The following is a 27,826-nucleotide window of genomic DNA, read 5'->3' on the forward strand; positions in this document are numbered from 1 at the left end:
TGTTCTAATATTACTTATTACTTTGCACCAGTTACTATTGGTTTGATATATATATATATATATATGTATGATTTGAATACTGTCTGGAATTCCAAAAACTCTATGGCTAGTTAATCGAATCGAGTCGGCAAGGGTCTGGTCGATTAGATAACAAATCCTGGGTCTACAACTTTGTCGAGTAGAGTGTTATCTCCTCTACTAATTGGTATGCTCGAGTATTACCACCACTGTTTATATTGGAGTTTGTGCTCAGTAGGGGGATTAAATGATAGATGGAGATTGGAGTTAAGTGGTGCACTACTGGACTGGTTACTCTACTTGAAAGTTGACGGAGTGTCAACTACTACTTGGTGAAGTTATGGTGGAGTTAACTCGCAAAAGCTATAGTATCCTTTTACCTGGAAATGTTGGATATCTAATGATTTGCTATTTGAAGTGTTATTGTTCATTTTTATGAACTCTGATACTCGCTACTTTGATATTTCAAGTTTTACACAATGGTCAATTCGCTACTTGGGTTTGCATGAAGGTTTGGAACCTCACGGAGTTTTGGCTCACTCTATTAATTTTGTTTTCCTTACAGAAGGTATGAGCATGGGTGTGAGGCTGGTACAGGCTAGGTCTTCTAGTTTTTGACTTTTGTGATTGTACTCGCGCTAGTACTCAATTAGGGTTGGAAGTTATCTAAAACCTGAATCTTTTGTTATATTTGGGAATGTATGCACATTTGAGATAGAAACGAATATAACTGTACATTTTAAATTTGGAACTATTGTTTCATTTCTTTTTAAAGTTATAACTTGTGTTCTTGATGTCAAGAGTGATGAGTCCTGGCGAGAGTTGGGCAGACAGTCCGCTATACCCTGGGGTACGTCCTAGGGTGAGGTGGGGTCGTCACAAAATGAACTTGTAGTTAATTCATAATCACGAGAGTTGGTATGACTTAACTGCAATTATAGCTAATTCACTATGAGAGTAGGTTTCACATACATTAGGAAATTATGTCATAACTAGTCAAGATAATAGGATTCACTTAACCAGTAATTCCATACCTCTAGGAATTTTCTATTATATTTTTGTTACTTTTATAGTGTAGATTTATTTTTTTGTACTTGTGATAGTCTAAATAATAAAGCAGTTCAAAAAACACCAATAATTGAAAATCTTCCCTGTGAGATCGATACCTAATACCCCTATCCTCAATAAACAACTTGTACACTTGCGAAAAATTGCACGTGGGATATTTAGGAATTTATAAATGTAAAACTTGACTGTAGAACGAGCTAATTGGTATATGCATACCCTCACACTCATCAAGTTTTTGGCACTGTTGCTAGGGAAGATATGGCAATATCAGTACTAAGAATAACTGTATTAATTTAGACATTTTTACTTATTTTTCTTATGTTTGTTATGTCCAGTATCTTAATTGTTATTTTAGTGTCTTTTGAGTTATTTTTAATCTTTTTGTATGTTTAGAGTCATCTATTCTTGTTAGCTAAACTTGTTTTTGAGTTACTTTAAAAGCATGTTTAGGGATTTAAGGAGAGTAGAAAATATGGGGGAATAATACTTGAGAAGTGAAAGATCGACAATGAGTGGTTATCACGTACAAAACTCCATGGATAGAGGTAACTAAGAAATTGCCGAAAGCATGTCATTTGAAAATGGTTTAAGGTGCTTAAAAGTAAAGCTTGATGTTATAACGTTAAAAGTTCAATTGGACACCATTATGCATGAAAATTGAGTAAAAGAGAAATGTTAATACTTTAAATTGTAATTATATGAATTGTGACTTGTGTGGAGGTTATCATACTACTCATACATGTATGTAAGAACAAAATGTGGATTATTATGATGAATTTAGGCATTATAATTCTTGTTTTGATCAAGACAACCCTAATCTGAGGAATTCTTATACTTATGGTTGGGATAATCGATGTACTAATAGTGATTCTCCATATTTTTATAATTACCAACCCAAATTTGTCTAATTTGAATCTAAACCATCTTGAAAATTGTCAATAAAAAGGTTAGCTAATGCATCTTTACCTTGGCAATTAGAAAGTGAACCATTAGCTAATGATTCTAATGCATCTTGGGAGTTAGCTTTAGAAAGGCTAGCTAATGCAACCGCCGACCGTTTTGCTAGGATTGAGAAAGGTTATATGAATTAGCTTCTCACTTTGGTAGAATACTAGATCAATTGCATGAGTTGTGTAAAGTTATTTCTTCTAATGATATGCACTATGACCCTAATATGAATGGTGAGCATGTTTCAAGTGAAAGTGGATTGCATTTTGATGAAAATAATGAATCTCAATTGTGTTTTAATGAAAAAATGACCATTTCACATGATAGTACCTTTGGAGTTAATCTTGAACCTCAAGAGGTGAGCCTTAACGACTCATTTTTCACCCTCTTGAGGAAAGTATTGAGAATATATGTTTTAAAGGTATTATTCCTCTAGAAAGTCATGCGGATGTTCCTTTGGTGAGTTCTCAATTGGTGCATATTCAAGATAATATCTACGACTCATTTGAGAATGGTAAGCCACTTCCATCTCTCATATCATTTGATTATATGACTTTTGCTATCAAACCACCTTTTAATAATCCACCACAACCTAAAATGGTGGATTATTCATTAACAAAACCTTCTTGAAAAATGAGACAAAATAGTCAAGCCAACAACTATAAATAAAAACGCTAATTGAGAGGCAACCCAATGTTTTTGTTAGTTATGTTAATTTTATGTGATTTTATATTTAAATTATGTGTTTGAGTTGTTTTGTTGTTTTTCTTTTATAGGTTTGGGAAATAGAGGCAAAGGTGACCAAATGAGGCGAAAAAGGTGAAATTTGATCAAGGAACTCAACCCCTCAATTTGAGTAATTGTTGTTTTTTATTAATTAAAGAGGGTAGAAATGCAAGTTTTGATTATTTTACATATGCACGCATTGATTATTTTGACCAAAAAATAATCTAGGATGCATTTTGGGTAATCAGGGCAATATGTATAATTTTTGAAAAGTTAGGAATTTCTGCAGAAAAATTGCAGATAAAAAAAAAACGCGAATTAAGTTTGCATTTTCATATCGCGTTGTGTGTTCTACAACCTTTCAATAGAAAACGCAGCTATTAAAATGCGACTCCAAGTCATGTTTTTATGAGCCCGTGTATTCGATCCTGCGATTTTTCAACTGAATGCATGAGTTCCAAAATTCGACCTCAGGGCTGCGTATTCAACTCGCGTATTTGGGGACCAATTTAAAAGACAAAACGCAGGTTCATTTCCTTTTTCTTCTTCTTGCCTCACCTCATGTTTTCTTACACACACTCACACACATTTCACCAGTCTTCTCTTATACATCATTTCTTTGCAAGAAATCATCCAACAAACATCATTTGATCTTTATAGAGCCTTTATAACTGATTAGAATTCATATAAAATATCTCAAAAATCGGTTGTAGGTTAGGGTTCACATTTTCTAAGTTCTTCAATTGGAGATCAAATGGGGTGATTTTCATAGGTTTTTTTGCATCATTTGCATCACCAAATATCACTCTACCAATTTGAGGTAAATTTCTTCAAATTAACTTGCATTTTAAAATTCACCATTTGCATGTTTTTGAGTTTAATGATACACTTTGAATAGTGAATTTGTGATGCTATTTGTTGATGTATATAAGTTCTATTATGTTTATTTAATATTTTTAAGCATGTTTAGATGATCAAATGTGGGAATGTGATGATCTATGCAATGTTTCACTTTATGCGGATTCCTATTTTATGATTAATGTGGTGATTGCCCTTGGAATATTTAGTATAATTGGATGGTTCAAATTGCTAAAATATGACTTGTTTATGATGCTTACATATATACATTCCTTATATGGTGACATTTTAGCCAATTTGATTGCTTAATCTTCGTATGGAGCATGATTAGAAGATGAATTTTGAATATGTGAAAAATTTAACAATTTTTAGAATTTTAGGAGTGAAAAATCTGTGACGTGAAGTGTTTTATTGTACCTTGAGGAGTTTCTTGTCAATTTTATATGGGTACATCACCAAAACAAATGCATGAAGTTACGGATCACCATTTTATGTTTATTAATGCCTTTGTTATCACCTTTGTTTTTCATTTTCAATTCTTAGGTTTCTATTACTAATGGTTATCCAATGGAACTCATGAAGTTTTGGAGATAAGTGAATAATGGATTTTGACACTTCATAATGTATCAATCGCAACATAGGGGAGTATTACTTTTTTTATCTTGATTTTCCTTTTTATACATTAAGAACAATGTGCATATTAAGTGTGAGGGAGGGAGGGGAGAATTGAGATTATATACATTGTATCCGAATCATTTATTAGTTGCAAATATTTCTTGTGCTTCAATTTGTTCAAACTTGGATTTGTTGGCAAGGAGTTTTGTCCAGTTATAAGAGGAAACTCTGCCAAAATTTTTTCAAAATCTTGTCCAAAATTGCAAATTTGCCCAAAAAAAGTTTCAAATTTTTTCAATTTTATTCAAAGGACAACAAATTCTATACCATTAGTAACTAAATTCCTTCTACTTTTGAGATAAATGTATGTGACTTGAAAATTGCTTTTTCCATTTAACTTGAAAATTACTATTATGTGATTATAATTTGTACATTTATAGGAAAGTATATCGTATAAAATGGAGAAAATTATGCCTAAATTTTGCATGTTTGATGAAATTTCTTTTATTTACTTGATTTTACAAAATTAAGTGATTAATATGGTCAATAAGTGCAATACTCTTCTCATGATCATTCTTTTGAGGGAATGTTATTATCTTTGCTTTGAAAAAAAACAAAGTAGAAGAAGAAAAAAAAGAGAGAATAAAAACTGTTCTACTCCAATGGTTCTTGTACTTAGTAACCAGGAGTTTTCATCTACAAATGTTGATATTTGCGTAAAACGGTACCTGAATTAAAAGTATGCAATGCAACTTGAGAATGTGAATTGTTGAGTAATCGGCGATCTTCATCTAAAAATGTCGATTTTCGCGTCAAAAGGCACTTTACAAGTTGAGAATATTTAACTGTGTTATATGAATAAAATCCCTCTTTGAACTTGAGAAGAAGATGATCATGGGTTTAAGAAGCATTTTTATTGATCATTTGAGTTACTTACTTATGAAATTTGGAAAGGATGAGAAATTGACTTGAACTAGTTACAATTACGGTATAATTGGCTCTTCTTTACTTGATATTATAAGCACTTGAGTTTAATTGAATGATTGCATAATAGTTCTTTACCTTGTTTTGAGGAAATGAAGTTGAATTGTGTACATGTGTTTATTTTTAAAGTTTTGAATCATTGATAGTTTGTATTTCTTATTGCTTGAGGACATGTAATGATTTAAATGTGGGGGAGTTTGATAAGTGCAAATTTTGAGTATTTTAAACTTGTTTTATTATTTAGTTTTGGTGTATTTTATGCAGTTTTATAGCTAATTCGCTAGAATTCTAGTGAAAATATGCATTTTGTTATTTAAACTCTGAAAATTACATTTCTATGGATTTTAATGGTGAATACTTCATGTTTTTACAGGTTTAATGATTCAATCATCAAATGGCATGAATTAAGAAGATAATTGGATGATTGATGATGATTTGAAGTGATAAAAAGAGAACATGAAGTGCAAAATAATCAAAGCATGAAATGCAAATTTTTTAGCTTTGACACTTTGTGATATTTTAAATATATCTTGAGTTACAAGTATTAGATTGAGGTGATTCTTATACTATTTTGAAGCTAAGAGATAGATCTACATTTGGTATGAGGCATCAAAATCCATTTTAGTTGTTTTCCTTGACAAAAAGTCGAAATATAGAAGTGCAACTCTGTTGTTGAGAGCTGAAACAGAACTCTGACCAGTTGAGGGTATTTTGGTTATTTTTCAGTCTACATAACTCCAAATTGGATGATTCTTAAGGCTTGAAATCTAACTCAAAGAACTACAACTTTCATGTTTTTCACAAAAGTTAGTTCAGCCTCTATCATTTAGAAAATATCAGTTGAAGTAGTGCTAAACTTGTAGAAGTGAAAACCCGAGCTTACAGTCGCGTATTCTTAAGGTCGTGTATTTTCTCCTATTTTCTGCAACTTTCTCATCAACTTTACTTGCTTTCACACAACTTTTCCAACTCATTTCCAGTGAAGGGATTTTTATATCAGTGCAAGTTTAATTCCGAATTGTACCCGTTGGACTGCAAGTATACGGTCACTTGGTAGTTTTGGGCAAATATCAGGTCGATCCCACGAGGAGCAATTTAAACAAGTACTAGGCCCTTAACCTACTCTATTATTTAAACTACAATCAATTTAAGCAAGAGAATTTATAACTACTACAACATACAAATCTTAACTAGTCAATTGTAAGATAACAAATGAAAAAAATTCACTAAACCCTTGAGTTTAGGGATGTAGATTCCACCTATAGCGTAAATAACACAAATGAATAGATTTACCTCTTGTTACAACCCTTGTTTAACTAGGGATTCATTTCTAATATTACCAAATCTAATTCTCATGATAAAATGGTCTAGAATAGTCTAGTTTTCCCTATTCTCATGGTGAAATACTAGTTCTACTCTTGTTTCCTTCATGAAATGCTAGTTAACCCACTTAAGTGTACCTCTATTCTCATGAGTCTACTCCTTAAGCTCTACTTATGTTGTTCTATCATTATTATCAATTTTCGTTGAATAATAACCACTAAGAGCTTGTTATTGGTGATCAAACAACAAGAAGTTATAAGCTTATACAAGTAAACAAGTTAATACAAGATGTAGCAAGTGTAACTCATATTCATTTCATGTTAACTAGCCATAACGTTCATCTACTCCCTAGGTCTGAAATTAGCTACTCATGTAAGATATAACAAGAAAATACATAATTTTATTGTATGAACACGTCATGAATCTCAGGTAAAAGATAGATTAAAGAAAGCTTACCCAAAGTTAATGAAGAAGCTCCCAATTGTGAGGACCCGAAAATTTTCTCATTTTTATCTTATTTTACTGGCTTATTTAATTATTTATTCACCTGTTTTCTCTGGGTAATTTATTTCAACTATTTTAAATCAATTTCTATGGAACCATGTCTCATTTATACTTTTAAAACGTTCCGTTAGCAAATTAATTTTTCTGCGACTCGTCTATCGAGGAATAAGTGAATATACATTTTTCAAGGCAATAATCAATTCGAGAGAGTAATAATCTTGGAAGATTAAAAATGATTACTAGTAGATTAAGAAAAGTTAATTGAGGGATTAGATGTGATTAAGTTAAATAAAGCTTTTATTGTGCGTGCATTGATAGTTTCTCGAAAGTCGTACTGCGCGACGAATTAGAGACTTGAGGAATTAATATTTGTAAGGATTCATGTTTTATTCTTAAAATAGTTATTTCTATAATTATTTCCCTAGAGATAGTTAATTATATCATTGTTACATGAATTCCTTTTAAATCTCGCTTTATCGCGCTCGAACTGGAAGTTTGCGTAAATCGAGCCGGAACGGTTAAGTGGAGATTTAAGAAACTAATACTAGACTACTAAGAGTAAATAATTATAGTATTAAAGGAATTACATTAGAGGTTTAGTGCACAATTGAAACAAATCCGAGAGAAATCGGATACGAAACGCGCGCGCGACACTAGTGAGAGTTGACTTTTGCACACCTTTAACCTAGCTTCCTTAACACATTTCTTTTACAAAAATTGGGGACCAAGAAACCATCTCCTAGCTCTCCTTAGTGCTGGCCAACAACAAGAAAAGAAAGGAAGAAGAAAGCCCCAATCTATCTTGTTCATTCTTGTTCCATTTCTTACACAAATCATCACCCAACTTCACAACACCTTGGAGAGCAACTCTAGCTAGGTGGAAGACTTCATCTTTCCGGTTTTCTTGGGAGTTTTTGGTGCACAAATTTCTGGTTTCTTCAAAGTTAAGAGGTCGTTTTCATCTACCTTGAATATTTCCATTTCTTGGTTTTAATGGGTTTCATTCTTGACTTGAAACTTGTAGCTTCCTTATGGTTGTTGTTATTGGGATTGGATTGGTTGAAGTGGGCTCTATGAACTTTCACCTTGGTTGTAAGGGCTGACATGATGTTAATATGAGTGTTAGTGTGTAGATGAGTTGATTTGTATAGAAAAGAAAGAGAAAATCGAAGGAAAAATTTTGCAGGAATGCTAGACGAATCTGTCCTGTTTTTGTCGTGCCTATATTTCTAATTTTTTATGCTCAAATGACTGTGAAACTGATGTATATATGTTGTATGTTGTGTGTAGAAAGTTTCTACCGAAAATCATTTGATTTGGTTGAGGAAAAGTTGAATTTTCGAAATTGATAGAAACCTGGAAATGTGTTCAGGCATTCCGAATAGTGCCACTTTAATCGAACATATCTCATTGTACAGACGTCAAAATTGAGTGCCGTTTGTGGCATTTGAAACTAGACATTTGTAGCTTTCCAATGGTATAAAATTTACCATCTAGTTCGAACTGAGTGATCCATAGTGACTTCTCAAAATTTGCTGTTCTGTTCTGCTGTTCTGTTCGAATGGCAGTGAGAAGCTGCAACTTGTCGCTTGAATTCGAACTGCCTATGAACTGATTTTCAAAATGACTTGTTCTGATGAAATATAGCCTTTTGAATCTAGGTTTCAACCCACCAATCATTCTCAATTTCAAGTTGTATTGAGAGAGATATGGTCAAATTTGTAAACTGCAGCAGAGCTGGAAAATCCTACTTTTTGCTGGCCAACTGATTTGGTTGTTTGTTAGATGCTTTGCTTTGAAAATTTTGATGTCAACCAACTATGAACTGCTTATGAAGTGTTTCTTAGACCTTGTTTTCACAAATCAACCAAAATAGGACTGATTTCATGGTACAAAATGTTTGAAAAAGGAAAAGGAAGCAAGAAGACAGATTTGCTTTGGAAATTTCTTGAACTTTGGTAGTTTTGTTAACTACCTTCTCGTACGATTTTTTTTGTGAAAATTTATATTGAAGCAGTAATCATATGGGAGATTGTGTGTACCAAATTTTATGTTATTTTAAGACCATTTGGACACCCAAATGGAGTACCAAAGTTTGCCTTTCAAATCTGGAAATTCTTGATCAGTGAGTAATTTTCAGCCGACTTTGAGCTACTATATCTTGATGCTCAAAACTCCAAATCTAGTTCTGTTTGTTGTGTTTAAAACCTTGATTGGAACTCTAATAATTTTGAAAATTTCAGAGTCTAGTTCACTTTCTGTGAATTTTTTCGAATTTCCAAAGTTTGTCGAAAAACATGACTGAAACTGCCTTGTTTACTTAGATCAACCACTTTGAGCCGAAAAATGATTGTCTTCCGTTTAGAATCTTCAAAAAATGTCTTCTAGGAACTTTTATTACTTTGAACCAAGATTCCAACGGTATAAATGTTTCCAATTTTGGACCTATCGAGTGCAAGATCTGATTTTTCTAAATTTGACGCGCAAAGCTGAAATTTACCGATTTCTTAGAATATGAAATTTTGAGAACTCGTTATTCTTTCTTGATGTTAATTGATCGTTTTAAACTCGATTTCATGATGAAAATTAGTTTTTCTTGTGTTATTAAACCATCACTTTTGAACTTCGATTTTCGAAAAACATAGGTTCTCTTTTGAGACTTTGGTTTAATCTAAACAGGTGGATATTCTTTCTTGTGTGTTAAGTGGTAGTGGGTTTACGTGAGTGATGTATGGTCACTATTTCTTCAGGTGCTCAAGCGAGTCTTGAAGAGAATCCTGGAGGAGACAACTAAAGACTTTACTCGCTCAATTACTTTTGAATTGGTGAGTATCAAGTGCATGGGTTTGTTGCTAAGTACTTGAATAGCTTTGTATCCGCTATGTGAATTTAGAATTGTCGAGATGAGTGTGTACTTTATCGCACTCGTTCTCTTTTAAATGAAATTATATTCGAATTTGGCTATGTGAATCAATATTCGACTCGTGAGATGTGTTGATGTTGTGAATCATATGTGAAAATCGAACTTGCCAAGGTGAGGGTGTACTTTATCGCCCTTGTCCCCTCTCTCTTCTAATTACGTGATATTTGTTACATGAATATACGTGACCTATACTTGTATATGAATATGTTTAACTCATGAGGTTTGAGCGATAGTATGTACCACACCGATTCGGGTGGGAGGTACCTCTCATGTCGAATCAGAACTATAAACAAATGATCGGTTCCCTGAGTGATAGTATGTGCCATACCAATTCGAGTGGAAGGTACCTCTCATGTCGACTCAGAACCATAAACAAAGTATAAGTCGATTGGAGCGATGTCTCATTGACCACCGAGCGATAATATGTACCACACCGATTCGGGTGGGAGATACCTCTCATGTCAACTCAGAACCATAAACATATAATTGATTCCCTGAGCGATAGCATGTACCACACCAATTCGGGTGTGAGGTACCTCTCATGTCGACTCAGAATCATAAATGGAATAAGCGCAGTTCTACGAACTTAATTACCTACCCGGGTGACGGAGTGTCATCACGAGGAGGTATTGGATTGAACTTTGGCAAAGCAAGTGGAAATGAGCTCCTGAGAGCTGCTGTATCCTCATTGAATATGTTTAATTGAAAATGGTGAATTGCTTAAATGTTACAGCTTTATTGCTCATTTAATTGCTACTACTACTTGAACTACGTGCTTGCATGTTTTTCTTGACCTCACTGAGCGTTAGCTCATCCCATTAGATTCATTTTCCTTAACAGGAGTCGAAATGGAAGGAATTATGGAGAGGTCAACTTGATGACCCTTTTGATTAGAATTTTAAATGTAATTGATTAGACGACTTTTGGAGATTGTATTATGGGAAAAATGATGTATTTTTGAGAACTCGTGTTGTAAAACTTGAAAGTTTGTTTAAGGAAGTGACTCTTCTTACTTCGACTGTTATTCCGTAATTGTTTATCTTAAGTTTGAATTGATGTTGTACCGAGTTTTGGTGAGAGTTAGGCAGGCGTCCCGCCGATACCTTTTGGTTCGCCTTAAGGAGAAGTTGGGGCGTCACACCAATGATCTTCAATTTCTTCAACAAAATGGTGTACAATGAGGTCTCCAATTATTTTTCACAAAAGTTCCTAGCTAGATAGAACAAGACCAGACTCGCCTTTCTATTCTCTTATTCTCTCCTCTGATCTGATATCCCGATCTAGATCTACTACCCACCTCTAATAATGTCTTTTTGTTTCCTTTTTTTTACTAATTTGCCCCCATTGAAGTCTTCACATATTGCTTGTTCAAATGTCAAAGAGGTCTGCCAGCTTCCAGTCGAAATTTGTGTGAAACATAAGTCAAAAAATAAGTGTGAACTGAACACCAATTGTTCTGCAGATTGCAGAAGAAAGAGGAGGATCCGGGGCCTGGATCCGAGGTCTAAACATATGATCTGATCTTGGATCATGAGGATCTGAGGCCATTTTCAAAGAGATCCGACCTCGGATCTCCTGATCCTCGGATCCACTTGTCCAGATGATCAAACGAGGGCTCGGATGGGAGTGGATTCGAGCTCAGATCCATCTCGCATGTTTTTATCTTCAATTTCTTCTCTCTTTTGCTCAATCTTCACTCCTTGTTTCACTTGTCTGTTATCCTCCAACTAGCACCTTGCTTCTCCTTTATCTTATGTAAGTGTTTCGTGCACCAATAACTTACAAAATATCACATGTTTATGCATTTATCTACTCATTTTGCAAGTTCCTATCATTAAACAACACTTGAAGCAATTTGCACCAAAAAAGGCTTAAGTATGGCTAAAAACCTCTAACAATCTGACAAAAGCTCGTACAAAACCATATGAAACATATGTGAAATATTCACTTATCAAACTCCTCCAGACTTGAACCATTGCTTGTCCTCAAGCAATACGGGAAACCACTCAAACAATAATTCAAGTGCCAAATAGAAAGTATGCTTTCTCAAATTCACTTCTCACAACTTGACTATTAATCATATTGCAATTCTTCTAAATGTATTCAATAATCATAATACTCAATAAAGGGGAAACAATTATACATAAATTTAACTACATTCAAATCATTCTCTCACCCTAATTTGTCTTTACAAATTACCGACTCATATAGTCACAAGGTAATACTTTTCCTTATATCCATTTGTTTTTCTCAAAATTTTAGTACAGGAGGGTATCATAAATATATGCTAAATACTAACACTTGAACATTGCAAATGCCTTTTTATGCGAAGGTCGACACTTTTAGGTGAAAACCCCTAATTACTCAGCACTTACACATCAAGGTCACGACACCTTTTTACTCCAAGTACCTTTTTACGCGAAAATCGACATTTTTAAATGAAGATTCCCGGTTACTCGGTACTTAAGTAGTCAGTGCAACTTTATTGCTCTCTCTTTTCTTTTTCTTTGCTCTATATTATTTTAATTTTTTTTGAATCTATGTATATAACCCTCTATTATTATGGAAATGGAAAAACATTACCAATTACACTATATGAATCATCTATTTGCAAATCAAAGTGAAGGGAGAGATCTCATTAAAGATAGAAATAAATGCATAATTGTCCCCACTTTTTAAATATACTTCCTAAAGTGCACTTATCAGAGTCACATAGTACTAATCACAAGTCACGAAAGAAATGAATTCTTCAAAAGCATATTTAAATTTGTTCAACCATTAGGGAAATTTGACAATTCATCATAGGTTCTTGGGCTATAGTGCAATTTTAGACAAGTTTTTGAAAAATTTTGGTAGAGTTTCTCTTATAAATAGACGAAACTTCCTGCCAGCAACCCACAATTAAGCAAAAATTCAGCCATAATATATATTTCCATAGGCATTTCCAGTCATTTCCAGCATTTCTCAACAAAATAAAGACTACTCGTGCAGTAACCCTCCCCCACACTTAATAATCACATTGTCCTCAATGTGAAAGGAGGTAAAGAATCAGTACTCCCCTAACCAAGGACAGAGAGATATCCAGCAGTTGATACAAACATCTCGAACATCACGATCATCCCAAAATCTACTAGTCTGCATGAGAGGGGAAGTACATAACCATAGGGGGGTGAGTCGGTCCCAAAAGCGTTAATTTAACAAGAAAAGTAACAAAAAGTTAACAAAAGATAACAAAAGAAAGGGGAAAACTAAATAAAAACTTAAAACAAAGCAAATTAAGTGGAGGGGCCGCCAAGTTCCGTAGGTTCTTCGTCTCCACCCTCCATATGAGCTTCATGCTCGCCTTTGCGTCTTGGCTCAGGAATCGGTGTAGGTGAGCGGCGGATTTGGAAATGGTCCTCCAACGCCCGAAGACGACAATCATGTCTCTCCAACCGCTGTGTGAGGACGCGCACCTGCTAGTCAATCCGCTCCATAACTCTGGTCTCCATACAGCAGATGGCATTGATGTGAGGACTCGTAAAATTATTATTTTTAAACCCCTATTTTTGGTTTAATTAATTATTTATTTGGATATTTGCCACGAATATTATTTTCTATCCCTATTAGACCTAATTACATGGAATTATAGCTTCATTTTATTTTTAAAGTGACTTGTTTCAAAAATTAATTTTTTTGGAGGCTCGTTTAGTGAAAAAGTAAAAACGCGTTTGGAAATTTTAACCGTTTGAGAGTACAATAAATTTGGAAAATTGGAGACTTGTATAATGGTCCTAAAATAGGTAATGTTATGTTTAAGTACCCAAATGATAGTTATTAGTACTATCGTTATAAGAAATTCTTAGAGGTTTCGCTTTATTGCGCTTGAATTGGAAATACGCGTTTTCACGCGCGCGATTAATTGAGGGACTTTACACCATTATTTTTGGGACAATTAAGAGTGAATAATATTCATATGAAAATAAGTGTATTGGAGGTTTAGTGCACTAGCGAAATAAACTCGAGAGGAATCGAGTCCAAAATACGCGCGTACACGCGCGAGAGAGAGTTGACTTTGGGGTGAATTGTGACCACACATTTAAGCTTACTTTAGAAGCTTTATTTCAGCACTACACACTCTCTCTCTCCCTCTCACTTTGGCCGAACCATCAGCTGCAAAAACAACTCAAAGTTTCTCAAATTTTCATCTCCAAATCTTGCACAAACCTTCACCAAATTCAACCAAAATTGAACTACACTTAGCTTAACACTTGGAGATCATATTAAGCTACAAAGGAGAGTTGCAAACCACGGTTTTCTTGGCCAAGGGAAGGACTGAAATTTCTGCTTAGCTCATCAACAAACGTAAGTGACGATCAACCCTTGAAATCTTGGTTTATGGAAGTCGATTTATACTTATGAGCTTAGATATTCATGTGGGTGGCTTGTTATTATTGGAAAATTTTGAATGTGGGCTCTATGAACTCACACTCTTGGATTGATGGCTGATGAGATGCTTGATGATGGATTTAATGTTGGTTTAGTGCTCAAATTGGTAGATTAATGGTGCATAGCTAGTATAAACTTCAAGGAGTGCATGGATGTAAAGTTTCCAATTCTGCCCCTGTTATGATCGTGCCTCATTTTGCAGAATTTTGAGGTTTTAATGACTTGCATATGATGTTTATATATTGTATAGATGGTGTATAAAGTTTCATCGAAAAATATTGAGGTTTGGTTGGTCAAATGGATTAATCTCACAAAGCTAGCAAACCTGGAAAAATTTTCCCGTAATGCTCAGACAGCCTTCCTGTTTCATCCATAGCTCTGTACTCCGACGTCAAAATCAAGTGGCGTTTGTGGCATTTGAAACTAGACATTCCCATATTTCCAACGGTATAAAATACAACCCCTAATTCCACCCGAGTACCCCGTACCAACCAATTAAATATGACTGTCCTGTTTCTCTGTTTTCCTGGAACGAAGTTCAGAAGCTACAACTTGAGGCTCGAATTTGAGCTAGTTGTATGCTGAATTTCAAAATGATTTCTTCTATGAAATTATATTTTTATGAATGTATTTTCCAACGCCACCAACCATGCTCAATTCCGAGTTGAATTGAGTGATTTGTGATCAAAATACAAAACCTGCCCTATTCTTGAAAACCCTAAATTTTGGGCAGAATTGATGCTAGACTTGGTGTGGACTTGCCAATTGAATTTCTTGGAGTTAAAACACTTACCAAATGTACCATGAGTGTTCCTTAGGCTTATCCTACACAAATGAACCATGTTTGAAGGGTTTTCCTTGGCTAAATGTTTGGAATGGAAAAACAAAAAGCTCAAGGCAGTTTTGCTTTAGGATTTTTCAAAACTTTGGTTGTTTGGTTGACTACCTTTCCGAAGTTATTTCTCCATGAAATTTGGTAGAGGGACAAACCTTATATGTTGATATTATACTACTAATTATGGTGTTATTCCGAGGCCGTTTCATTGCTCAAATAAATTACCAAAATTCATGACTCGAGTTTGGAAAACCCATGTTTCACAAGGGAATTTTGGTAAATTTGAGTTGCCATATCTTAGTACTCAAAACTCCGTTTCTCGTTTCGCCTGTTTTGTTATAAACTTGGATTGCGACTCTAAAAGATTTCCAAATTTCAAAAGCTAGTTCCAATCGAGTGAATTTTGCCGAATTTTCAAAATTGGCCAAAAACCAACTTAAATCTGCCTTATGAACCAAAATAGCGACTTTGAGCTCATTTTTGAATATTTTCCATTTGGAATCTTAGAAAAGTGTATTCTAGGAACTTTTAGTACTTTGGAAGAGGTTTCCAACGGTATCAAGTTTTCCAATTTTTGACATATGAAACATGAGATACGATTTTTCTAATGTATCGCATCAAAATTGAAATTTTTCCGAATATTAAGGAAATGGAGTTTTTCAAGTATTCCTTATTCCTTCGATATTACTTGAACATTTTATACTCGATTTCCAAGACGAAAATTAAATTTCTCTTGTACTTTGAAACCCCACTTGAGAGCCTTGATTTAGGATAAACAGGGCTCGTTTCACGAGACTTTCTAAGATTGTACTATGGTACGATCTTCTTTAATAGTAGGGGTTTGTGAATGATAGTCTATTATTATTTGCTCAGGCGCACACGAGGACCTTCAAGGGGATCCCACAGTGAACGTCTAAAGTTTCGAAGGACATTTCTTCCTCATTACTTATATTGGTGAGTGTCAAGTGTATGAATACTTGATACAAATTTAATTGTTATGATTGTTTGGAGATTTTGAAAATAGAGGCGAGTGTATACTTTACCGCACTCGTTCTTATTTGAAATAAAGGACTCATGATTCAAATGTACTAAATGAATTATGAATGACTTAATTGAATGAAATGAGATGATTGAATGATTGAATGAAATGAAATGGTATGCTATGACTGCATACGTTGTTGGAGTGAATCTCCTCGACTCTCAAATGTAAATGAGGGACGCCCAAACTCATAGGCTGAACCTGGACTCGAGCCGGCATGGGTTTGGTCGGGAATCTTGGCGAGCCATGAGATAAATAAGCTCGACCTAATGAGAGGTCTTGCTTGGCATACTTGTGGAGTATCGCCTTATAATTGTCTTACGGGCCCGGGAGGTGAACAGTGGACGGAGGGAAGTAAGTGGTGATCTACGGAATGGAAATACCGACCCGGTTGACGGAGTGTCATCGCGGGAAGGTATACGAATGATATTGGCAAAGCAAGTGGAAATTAGCTCCAGAGAGCTCCGATATCCTTGAATTGTTTCTGTTTACTTTTCCGCTCGGATTGTTATTTATTGCAATATTATTGCTCTATTTGTTAAATTGGGATTGTTACTTGAACAATATACTTGCATGTGTCCTCTTGGCCTCACGAACGTTTTGCTCACCCTGTAGATTTGTTTTCCTTAACAGATTTGGGTTTGGAATGAGGTTCGGAGGAATTTCTCTTTTGTGTACTCATGTAATAGGGTTCCAACTTTTTTGTCTAGACTTTTGGATATTGTATATTTTGGGCTGTATTATGGAAACCCGATGTAAGGATTGGGTGATTGTTAAAAATCATTAAGATTGAACACTTCCGCGCTATTTGTATGTGTATTTGCTGGTTATCGACTTTTAGCACCGTTATAAGTTTGAATAGAAATTGCTTGAGTCCTGACGAGAGCTGGGCAGGCGTTCTGCGGATACCCTTTGGTTCGCCTTAGGGAGAAGTGGGGGCGTCACAGTTGGTATCAGAGCACTAGGTTAGAGATCTATATGGGAGACATATTAGATACTCTACCTTTAAGACCTGAAACCGGATAATTAACTTATACCTTAAGAGGTATTTGGGGCATACTAGTGATTGGGTTAGACATGCATAAACGACATCCGGACTGGATAGTGATTTATTTTCTAACCGAAAAGTGCTATTATTTTGCAGGGATGGAAAACGGAAATGGAGTTCCGGTAGCTAACGGGAATGGCCATGCGAATGGTCATGTAGTGCCTCCTAGGTCTATCTTCGACCGAGCGCTAGGTGGGAGAGCTCGAGTACGCTATTCTCCATCTGACAGATATCCCCGATGTTCGTGTAGGGTGACCTTTGCCTACCCGAACCACCTCATGCTTGCTTTGGACGACGAGCGTCGTCAGTTAGTAGATCTTAATCGGGATTTACAGGTTGAGGTGAATGAGTTTAGACAGATGGTTAGTACTCAAGGTGAGAGGATTGCTGAGCTAGAGAAGGTACTCGAGGGCGAGGTGGCCACATCTGCAGTGGTTCGTGAGGAGCTCCAGAGTACTAGGGCTCGACTTACTAGGCCGAGAGAGGAGGTCCGTAGTCGGGCTTCCGACATCTTGACTGATGCTACTAGGCTAGTGGACGAGGCGATGGAGGTAGTCCAGGGCCCTGAAGAGGAGGAGGATCCGGAGGAGGATCCTGAGGGGGAGATTCCTCCTGATAGTCCTACTGTGGATTAGGTCTAGATTGATTGACCTTTTGTTGACCCTTTTGACTAGTACAGCTAGAATTAGCAAGGGTGATGCTAACTACTGAGACCATTGTATTTTGCATGACTGTGTGGCCTGCTTTTGAGGCACTTGCTTTTACTTTAGTCTTCTGTGACTAAAAGTACTCTTGTGGCACCTGTGTGCTATATTTTTGTGACTACCCCATGACTTGCTAATTGTATGAACTTGATATGCTAATGAATGTAAATTATTGTTATTATCAATGTTTTCTTGATTGGTTCTCGCTTTCTACTTTGCATTGCATAATTAATTTATTTCTTGCACTAGGCACGCCTAAGTTATGGAAGGACTAAAACGTGGTCAAGGTCGTGGGCGAGGGACTAGACAGGCCCAACCTCAAAGGAATGACCAGAGATCGGCAACTGGACCGACCCAAGGACAGGAAAATATTGAGGGTAATCAAGTGGCTACTGCCATTAATAGGATGACTGATATCCTAGAGCGCTTAACTGATAGACAGGGTCCTGAACAGCTTAACCAACTTGGGAGACAAGATAGAGGAGAGGATAGGGTCTTAGAGAGGTTCTTAAAATTCAACCCACCTAAGTTTCTTGGAGAACCTGATCCTGAAATAGCGGAAAATTAGTTAGAGATGATGACCAACATATTCGCCGCCCTAGACTACACTGAGAATAGGCGAGTGAATTTTGCTACTTACCAATTTGAGGGAGTAGCTCGTGTTTGGTGGGATATAATAAAAGGAAAATGGGAGAGAGCTCAAACCCCTTGGACCTGGGAGAACTTCACGAGGGAATTTAATGAAAAGTTTCTTCCGCCCTTAATCCAAGAAAAGAGGGAGGATGAATTCATCAAACTGAAACAGGGGACCCTTAGTGTAGCGGAGTATGAAGGGAAATTACTAAACTTTCCAAGTATGCGCCTGAGTTAGTAGTCAATGAACGGAAGAGGATTAGACGGTTTGTACAGGGACTTAATGTGGAAATCCAGGAAGGCCTGGCCGCAGCCCAAATCTCTACATTTACTGAGGCTCTAGAGAAGGCACAGAGGGTTGAGAGTGCAAGACTACAAGTGAGGGATTTTCATACTAGGAAAAGGAACTTTTCTAGCCGTGCTTCTGGGCAGACTAGTAAGAGTACACAACCTCCTAAAATGGGAAGAGGAGCAGGAGAAACAAGGACTGCTGGAGTTTCTAGAGGAGCTCTGTCCAGAGGGGGTCGTAGTGGGCCGACTCAAGCTAAGGGAGCACCTTCTACTGGTTCGACTGTGACACCTCAAATTACATGTGGATATTGCGGTAAATCCAACCACTCTGAGAATGATTGTTGGAGGAAGTCGGGGAAATGTTTATTTTGTGGTAGTGCTGAACATCAAGTCGCCAACTGTCCGAAATCACCAAAAACAGGAGGTAACCCTCAGAGACCAGAAAAGTCAACCTCTAAGCAGACCAGTGCTGGAGGAAGTCGACTGAAAGTACCGGCTAGAGTTTATGCACTGGATTATCAACAAATTCCCGAAGTGACTGAAGTGGTTGAAGGTACAATTCCAATCTTTCATCGTTTAGCTAGAGTTTTAATTGATCCGGGTGCAACACATTCTTTTGTAAATCCTAATTTTATGAGTGGGATAGATTTGAAACCAATTAAGTTACCGTATGATCTGGAGGTTAAAACACCTATTGGGGATCAAAGTTTAATTGCTAATCTGGTGTATAGAGACTGTGGAGTCTATGTTGGGGAGCGAAAATTATTGGCCGACCTGATAAGTTTAGTAATTAAGGGATATGATGTGATTTTAGGAATGGATTGGCTAACCCGTTATAATGCCCTGTTAAACTGCCGAACAAAGATTGTAGAATTGTGCATTCCAGGGGAGGCAACCCTGAAGTTGGATGTAAGGGGTAAATTGGCTTCATCCACACTTATCTCAGGAATTCGAGCTAGAAAATTATTAAACAAAGGATCTCAAGGGTATTTGGCTTTTCTTATTAACACCCCTAGTGATAAGGTGAGTTTGGAAGACGTGCCTGTAGTGAAAGACTTTCCAGATGTTTTTCCTGAAGAGTTAGAGTCTTTACCCCCAGAACGGGAAATAACTTTTAAGATTGATGTAATTCCGGGAGTGGCACCTATCTCTAAGACACCATATCGGATGTCACCGGCGGAATTGAAGGAGTTGAAATTGCAACTGCAGGACTTGTTGGATAGGGGTTTCATAAAGGAGAGTGATTCTCCGTGAGGAGCCCCGATTTTGTTCGTTAAGAAAAAGGATGGGAGTTTAAAACTATGTATAGGCTATAGAGGCTTGAATGATGTCACAATTAAGAATAAGTACCCGTTGCCCCATATTGATGAATTGTTTGACCAATTACAAGGGGCGGTAGTATTTTCGAAATTGGATTTGAGACAGGATTATTACCAATTGAGGATTTTGGAGAAGGACATACCCAAAACTGCTTTTAACTCGAGATACGGGCACTTTGAATTTGCAGCGATGCCATTTGGGTTAACTAATGCTCCTGCAGCTTTCATGGATTTAATGCATAGGATTTTTAAGTCTTATCTAGATCAATTTGTAGTGGTCTTCATTGATGATATTTTAGTGTATTCTAAGAATGTGAAAGATCATGAGAAACACTTGAGGATTGTTTTACAAACCCTGACAGAACACCAGTTATATGCTAAGTTTAGCAAGTGTGAGTTTTGGTTGGAAGAAGTGACTTTCTTGGGACACATAATTTCTAAGGATGGAATTAAAGTGGATCCAGCTAAAGTTGAAGCTGTTTCGAAATGGAAAAGACCGAAAAATCCTACTGAGATTCGAAGTTTTATTGGATTAGCGGGGTATTACAGGAGATTTATCCAAGGATTTTTCTAGAATTGCTGGACCCATGACTGAGTTGACCAAGAAAAATGGGAAGTTTATATGGAGTCCTAAGTGTGAAGATAGTTTCCAAGAATTGAAAAGACGGTTAACAAGAGCGCCTGTGTTAGCTTTACCAAACGGAAAGCATAGTTTTGTGGTATACACAGATGCATCTAGGGAAGGATTGGAATGTGTTTTAATACAAAATGACAAGGTGATAGCATATGCCTCTAGGAAATTGAAACCGCACAAAGGGAATTATCCGACTCATGACTTGGAGTTAGCGGCTGTGGTATTTGCTTTGAAAAAATGGAGACATTATTTGTACGGATTGACATTTGAGGTTTTTACGGATCACAAAAGCCTTAAGTATTTGTTTTCCTAAAAGTAGCTGAATTTGAGGCAACGTAGATGGATGAAATTTCTGAAAACTATGACTGCACGATCAAGTACCATCCAGGAAAGACTAATGTAGTGGCCGATACTTTGAGTCGTCAAGTGCAAATGGCGGGGTTGATGATTAAGGAACTTCATTTGTTGGAAATGGTTAGCTATTGGAATCTTCGACTAGAATCGAAGAAAGTAATTTTGGAAAATATTTTAGTGAATTCCACCTTGTTGGAACGTATTAAGGGATCTCAAGAAAAGGACACTGAAGTGCAGAAATGGTCGGAAAAAGTTGAAAAAGGAGAAAAGTCAGATTTTAATATGGGATCGAATGGTATTTTGAAGTTTCGGAATCGGATAGTGGTGCCAAACAATGAGGAACTTAAGAAGGAGATTTTAGAAGAGGCGCACCGATCGAAATTTACGGTACATCCTGGAGGGAATAAAATGTACCAAGACCTGAAGAGTCTGTATTGGTTGGAGAAAATGAAGAGAGAAATTGCCCAATTTGTCCAAACATGCTTGGTTTGTCAACAAGTTAAGACTGAATATCAGAAACCATCGAGACTTTTGCAACCCCTAGAGATACCTGAATGGAAATGAAAAAACATTCTATGGATTTTGTCTCAGGTTTACCTAGGACACAAAGAGGCCATGATGCTATTTGGGTAATAATGGATGGACTGACCAAATCGGCTCATTTTCTGCCGATTAATATGAAATACCCGTTAGAGAAGTTGGCTACCTTGTATTTGGATGAGATTATCAGACTGCTCGGAATTCCCTTGAGTATCGTGTCCGACAAAGACCCGAGGTTTGTTTCGAGGTTCTGGCAGAAGATGCAAGAAATGTTGGGAACTAAGTTGAGCTTTAGTACCACTTATCATCCTCAAACCGATGGACAATCTGAAAGAACAATTCAAACTCTTGAGGACATGCTAAGGACCTGTGTTCTAGATTTTGGTAATAGTTGGAGAAAGTTCTTAACTCTGGTAGAGTTTGCTTATAATAATAGTTTTCACTCCTCTATACAAATGGCTCCGTATGAAGCGCTTTATGGTCGAAAATGTAGGTTTTCGATCTGTTGGGATGAAGTAGGTGAACGGAAGATTTTAGACCCGACTACAGTGTCTTGGATTGAGGAAACTAATGAAAAGGTAAAGTTAGTACGCCAGAGAATTCAAACCGCACAGAGCCGTCAAAAGAGCTATGCGGATAATCAGAGGAAGGATTTGGAATTTGCGGTTGGAGATCTAATCTTTCTTAAGATTATACCTCTAAAAGCAAGTTTGATGACTGGGAAAGGAAAGAAACTACAACCGAGGTTTGTAGGACCTTATAAGATTATCCAACGCGTGGGGAATGTGGCATACAAGTTGGAGTTGCCGTCGAGTTTATCCCGAATTCATAATGTGTTCCATGTATCTATGCTTAAGAAGTACCATCCAGACTCTTCTCATATTTTGCAATCGGAGAGTATTGAAATTGATGAAATCCTGACCTATGAGGAGAAACCGGTGAAACTTTTGGATAGGAAAGTGAAAGAATTGAGAAATAAACAGATATCGTTGGTGAAAGTTCTTTGGAGGAACCACGGTCTAGAAGAGGCGACTTGGGAAATCGAGAAAGCAATCCGAGAAAAGTATCCAGACTTGTTTACAGATCAAGGTAAATTTCGAGGACGAAATTCTCTTAAGGGCGAGAGGATATGATGACTCGTAAAATTATTATTTTTAAACCCCTATTTTTGGCTTAATTAATTATTTATTTGGATATTTGCCACGAATATTATTTTCTATCCCTATTAGACCTAATTACATGGAATTATAGCTTCATTTTATTTTTAAAGTGACTTGTTTCAAAAATTAATTTTTTTGAAGGCTCGTTTAGTAAAAAAGTGAAAACGCGTTTGGAAATTTTAACCGTTTGAGAGCACAATAAGTTTGGAAAATTGGAGACTTGTATAATGGTCCTAAAATAGGTAATTTTATATTTAAGTACTCAAATGATAGTTATTAGTAATATCGTTATAAGAAATTCTTGGAGGTTTCGCTTTATCGAGCTTGAATTGGAAATACGCGTTTTCACGCGTGCGATTAATTGAGGGACTTTACACCATTATTTTGGGACAATTAAGAGTGAATAATATTCATATGAAAATAAGTGTATTGGAGGTTTAGTGCACTAGTGAAATAAACTCGAGAAGAATAGAGCCCAAAATGCGCGCGTACACGCTCGAGAGAGAGTTGACTTTCGGGTGAATTGTGGCCACACATTTAAGCTTACTTTAGAAGCTTTATTTCAGCACTACACTCTCTCTCTTTCCCTCTCACTTTGGCCGAACCATCAGCTGCAAAAACAACTCAAAGTTTCTCAAATTTTCATCTCCAAATCTTGCACAAACCTTCACCAAATTCAACCAAAATTGAACTACACTTAACTTAATACTTGGAGATCACATTAAGTTACAAAGGAGAGTTGCAAACAACGGTTTTCTTGGCCAAGGGAAGGACCGAAATTTCTGCTTAGCTCATCAACAAACGTAAGTGATGATCAACCCTTGAAATCTTGGTTTATGGAAGTTGATTTACACTTATGAGTTTAGATATTCATGTGGGTGGCTTGTTATTGTTGGAAAATTTTGTATGTGGGCTCTATGAACTCCCACTCTTGGATTGATGGCTGATGTGATGCTTGATGATGGATTTAATGTTGGTTTAGTGCTCAAATTGGTAGATTAATGGTGCATAGCTAGTATAAACTTCAAGGAGTGCATGGATGTAAAGTTTTCAATTCTGCCCCTGTTATGACCGTGCCTCATTTTGTGGAATTTTGAGCTTTTAATGGCTTGTATATGATGCTTATATACTGTGTAGATGGTGTATAAAGTTTCATTGAAAAATATTGAGGTTTGGTTGGTCAAATGGATTAATCTCACAAAGCTAGCAAACCTGGAAAAATTTTCCCGTAATGCTCAGACAGCCTTCTTGTTTCGTCCATAACTCTGTGCTCCGACGTCAAAATCAAGTGCCGTCAGTGGCATTTGAAACTAGACATTCCTAAATTTCCAATGGTATAAAATTCAACCCCTAATTCCACCCGAGTACCCCGTACCAACCATTTAAAGATGACTTTCCTGTTTCTCTGTTTTCCTGGAACGAAGTTCAAAAGCTACAATTTGAGGCTCGAATTTGAGCTAGTTGTGTGCTGAATTTCAGAATGATTTCTTCTGTGAAATTATAGTTTTCTGAATTTATTTTCCAATGCCACTAACCATGCTCAATTCCGAGTTGAATTGAGTGATTTGTGATCAAAATACGAAACCTGCCCTGTTCTTGAAAACCCTAAATTTTGGGCAGAATTGATGCTAGACTTGGTGTGGACTTGCCAATTGAATTTCTTGGAGTTAAAACACTTACCAAATGTACCATGAGTGTTCCTTAGGCTTATCCAACACAAATGAACCATGTTTGAAGGGTTTTTTCCTTGGCCAAATGTTTGGAATGGAAAAGCAAAAAGCTCAAGGCAGTTTTGCCTTAGGATTTTTTGAAACTTTGGTTGTTTGGTCGACTATCTTTCCGAAGTTATTTCTCCATGAAATTTGGTAGAGGGACAACCCTTATATGGTAATATTATACTGCTAATTATGTTGTTATTACGAGGCCGTTTCATGGCTCAAATAAATTACCAAAGTTCATGACTCGAGTTTGGAAAACCCATGTTTCACAAGGGAATTTTGGTAACTTTGAGTTGTCATATCTTAGCACTCAAAACTCCGTTTCTCATTTCACTTGTTTTGTTGTAAACTTGGATTGTGACTCTAAAAGAGTTCCAAATTTCAAAAGCTAGTTCCAATCGAGTGAATTTTGCCGAATTTTCAAAATTGGTCAAAAACTAACTTAAATCTACCTTATGAACCAAAACAGCGACTTTGAGCTCATTTTTGAATGTTTTTCATTTGGAATCTTAGAAAAGTGTATTCTAGGAACTTTTAGTACTTTGGAAGAGGTTTCCAACGGTACAAGGTTTCCAATTTTCGACATATGGAACGTGAGATACGATTTTTCTAATGTATCGCATCAAAATTGAAATTTTTTCGAATATCAAGGAAATGGAGCTTTTCAAGTACTCTTTATTCCTTCGATATTACTTGAACATTTTATACTCGATTTCCAAGATGAAAACTAAATTTCTCTTGTACTTTGAAATCCCACTTGAGAGTCTTGATTTAGGATAAACAGGGCTTGTTTCACGAGACTTTCTAAGATTGTACTATGGTACGATCTTCTTTAATAGTAGAGATTTGTGAATGATAGTCTATTATTATTTGCTCAGGCACACACGAGTACTTTCAAGGGGATCCCACAGTGAACGTCTAAAGCTCCGAGGGACATTTCTTCCTCATTACTTATATTGGTGAGTGTTAAATATATGAATACTTGATACAAATTTAATTGTTATGATTGTTTGGAGATTTTGAAAATAGAGGCGAGTGTGTACTTTACCGCACTCGTTCTTATTTGAAATAAATGATTCATGATTCAAATGTACTAAATGAATTATGAATGACTTAATTGAATGAAATGAGATGATTGAATGATTGAATGAAATGAAATGGTATGCTATGACTGCATACGTCGTTGGAGTGAATCTCCTCGACTCTCAAATGTAAATGAGGGACGCCCAAACTCATAGGCCGACCCTGGACTCGAGCCGGCATGGGTTTGATCGGGAAACTTGGTGAGCCATGAGATAAATAAGCTCGATCTAATGAGTGGTCTTACTTGGCATACTCGTGGAGTATCGCCTTATAATTGTCTTGCGGGGCCGGGAGGTGAACGGTGGACGGAGGGAAGTAAGTGGTAATCTACGGTTGGCAAAGCAAGTGGAAATTAGCTCCTGAGAGCTCCGATATCCTTGAATTGTTTCTGTTTACTTTTCCGCTCGGATTGTTATTTATTACAATATTATTGCTCTATTTGTTAAATTGGAATTGTTACTTGAACAATGTGCTTGCATGTGTGCTCTTGGCCTCACGAGCGTTTTGCTCACCCTGTAGATTTGTTGTCCTTAATAGGTTTGGGCTTGGAATGAGGTTCGGAGGAATTTCTCTTTTGTGTACTCATATAATAGGGTTCCAACTCTTTTGTCTAGACTTTTGGATATTGTATATTTTGGGCTGTATTATGGAAACCCGATGTAAGGATTGGGTGATTGTTAAAAATCATTAACCTTGAACGCTTCCGCGCTATTTGTATGTGTATTTGCTGGTTATCGACTTTTAGTACCGTTACAAGCTTGAATAGAAATTGCTTGAGTCCTGGCAAGAGTTGGGCAGGCGTCCTGCGGATACCCTTTGGTTCGCCTTAGGGAGAAATGGGGGTGTCACAGTTGAGAACCTCTTGCCATGGAGACCTAGACGGAGGTGGTGGAGGTGGAATAGGAGGAGGTGGAGTCGGCTGTGCCTCCTTTTCTTGAGCTTCCGGTCTCGGTTAAGAGTAAGATGGAGGTTGAGCGGAGGTCGAAACTTCACCAGCGTCTCGAACCAAGGAAGCGCCAAAGTCCGTTGGAATTCCTAAAGACTTGAGCAACGGGGCATTGATCTTATCAGTGGCCTTGGTGACAAGGGCTCACTCGGCTCCAAGGGGAATCTCGAGCTTCTCAAAAAGGAGGGAAAGAAGGCGAGGGAATCCAAAGCAGGATTCGCCGGCCCTCATGCGAGCTGTGGTCCGCATGTAGCTGATAATGATACTGGCCAGAGGAATACCAGTCAGCTGCCAGCCCATACCATGCATCATCTTATCCAAGAGTAGATATCGCTATTTCTTAGCTCGCGTTTGCCACTCTTCTTGGGTACCACATTATGTGCAAAGAGATAGAAGATGAGATGATACCGAGCTTCAAAAGAGTCAATTTAGACGGTCTTCTTTTTCAAACTACCTCTATCTCGATATTGACCCTTAAGGCGTGATACCACTACTTTGATTTGCGAAGGATCACACGCCTTAAATTCCTTGGTCAGCTTTACATCCGCTCCCTCATCTTTGAGCTTGACAAATCGGGCGATGGTCTCCCAGGTGATGGCCACTCTCTTGCCTCGAACCCAAGATACAATCAAATTGGCGCTATGTCCATGTTTATCCTCGACATTGGCATAAAACTCCCGTACCAAGTTTGGGTAGTAATACCTCGGCAACTTCAGAATATTGGCCCATCTGAGTTGACCAAATGCCGTGGACACCTTGTAATGATCGTCCGCCTCGGGTGCCAAATGCTTCTCAATTATGATCTCTTTGGCTAAGCCGACGTCATACCACTGTTGATTTTCGAACTAAGTGAATCTCGTGGTATCATAGTCTGGAGGTGACTCTTCTCGATTTGTAGACGCCCACTTGCGTCTTGATCGAGGAGGTGACTCAGGTGAAGGAGATTCCCCCTTTTGTGAAGAAGATTCCTCGTGCAATGACGGTGTATGTTCCTTACTCGAAGAAGGCAAAGGAGTGCGAATAATAACTCTTCTTGTTCGAACCATCGTGCCCATATCAATTTCAAAATTAGTGCATATTATAACAAACAAAACCTTATACCATTTGAGAAAAAAGGAAAGCGAGTG

At 36.9% G+C, this 27,826-nt stretch overlaps 2 protein-coding genes across 2 annotated transcripts; both read left to right on the top strand.

Annotated features, from left to right (window-relative positions):
- The first annotated feature begins 18,427 nt into the window (after positions 1 to 18,427).
- Positions 18,428 to 20,199, top strand: LOC113777090. Its single transcript, XM_027322135.1, has 2 exons — positions 18,428 to 18,514; positions 18,952 to 20,199. Exons 1-2 carry the CDS (start codon positions 18,428 to 18,430, stop codon positions 20,197 to 20,199), a joined length of 1,335 nt encoding a protein of 444 aa, XP_027177936.1.
- Positions 20,200 to 21,237: 1,038 nt separating this feature from the next.
- LOC113777091 lies at positions 21,238 to 27,026 on the top strand. Its single transcript, XM_027322136.1, has 3 exons — positions 21,238 to 21,679; positions 21,844 to 22,027; positions 26,825 to 27,026. The coding sequence occupies exons 1-3, from the start codon at positions 21,238 to 21,240 to the stop codon at positions 27,024 to 27,026; spliced, it is 828 nt and encodes a 275-aa protein (XP_027177937.1).
- Positions 27,027 to 27,826: the final 800 nt, after the last annotated feature.

The sequence above is a fragment of the Coffea eugenioides genome, chromosome 7 (assembly GCF_003713205.1).
Source record: "Coffea eugenioides isolate CCC68of chromosome 7, Ceug_1.0, whole genome shotgun sequence".
Lineage (NCBI taxonomy): Eukaryota > Viridiplantae > Streptophyta > Magnoliopsida > Gentianales > Rubiaceae > Coffea > Coffea eugenioides.

Excerpts from the sequence above, each read along its gene's own strand:
- LOC113777091 (XM_027322136.1), top strand. The coding sequence starts at position 21,238 with ATGGATGAAATTTCTGAAAACTATGACTGCACGATCAAGTACCATCCA. Across the intron at positions 21,680-21,843 it reads AATGTACCAAGACCTGAAGA|GTTTACCTAGGACACAAAGA; the intron begins GTCTGTATTGGT and ends ATTTTGTCTCAG. Across the intron at positions 22,028-26,824 it reads GTGTCCGACAAAGACCCGAG|TGGCCTTGGTGACAAGGGCT; the intron begins GTTTGTTTCGAG and ends TGATCTTATCAG.
- LOC113777090 (XM_027322135.1), top strand. The coding sequence starts at position 18,428 with ATGACTGATATCCTAGAGCGCTTAACTGATAGACAGGGTCCTGAACAG. Across the intron at positions 18,515-18,951 it reads AAGATAGAGGAGAGGATAGG|GAAGGCCTGGCCGCAGCCCA; the intron begins GTCTTAGAGAGG and ends GTGGAAATCCAG.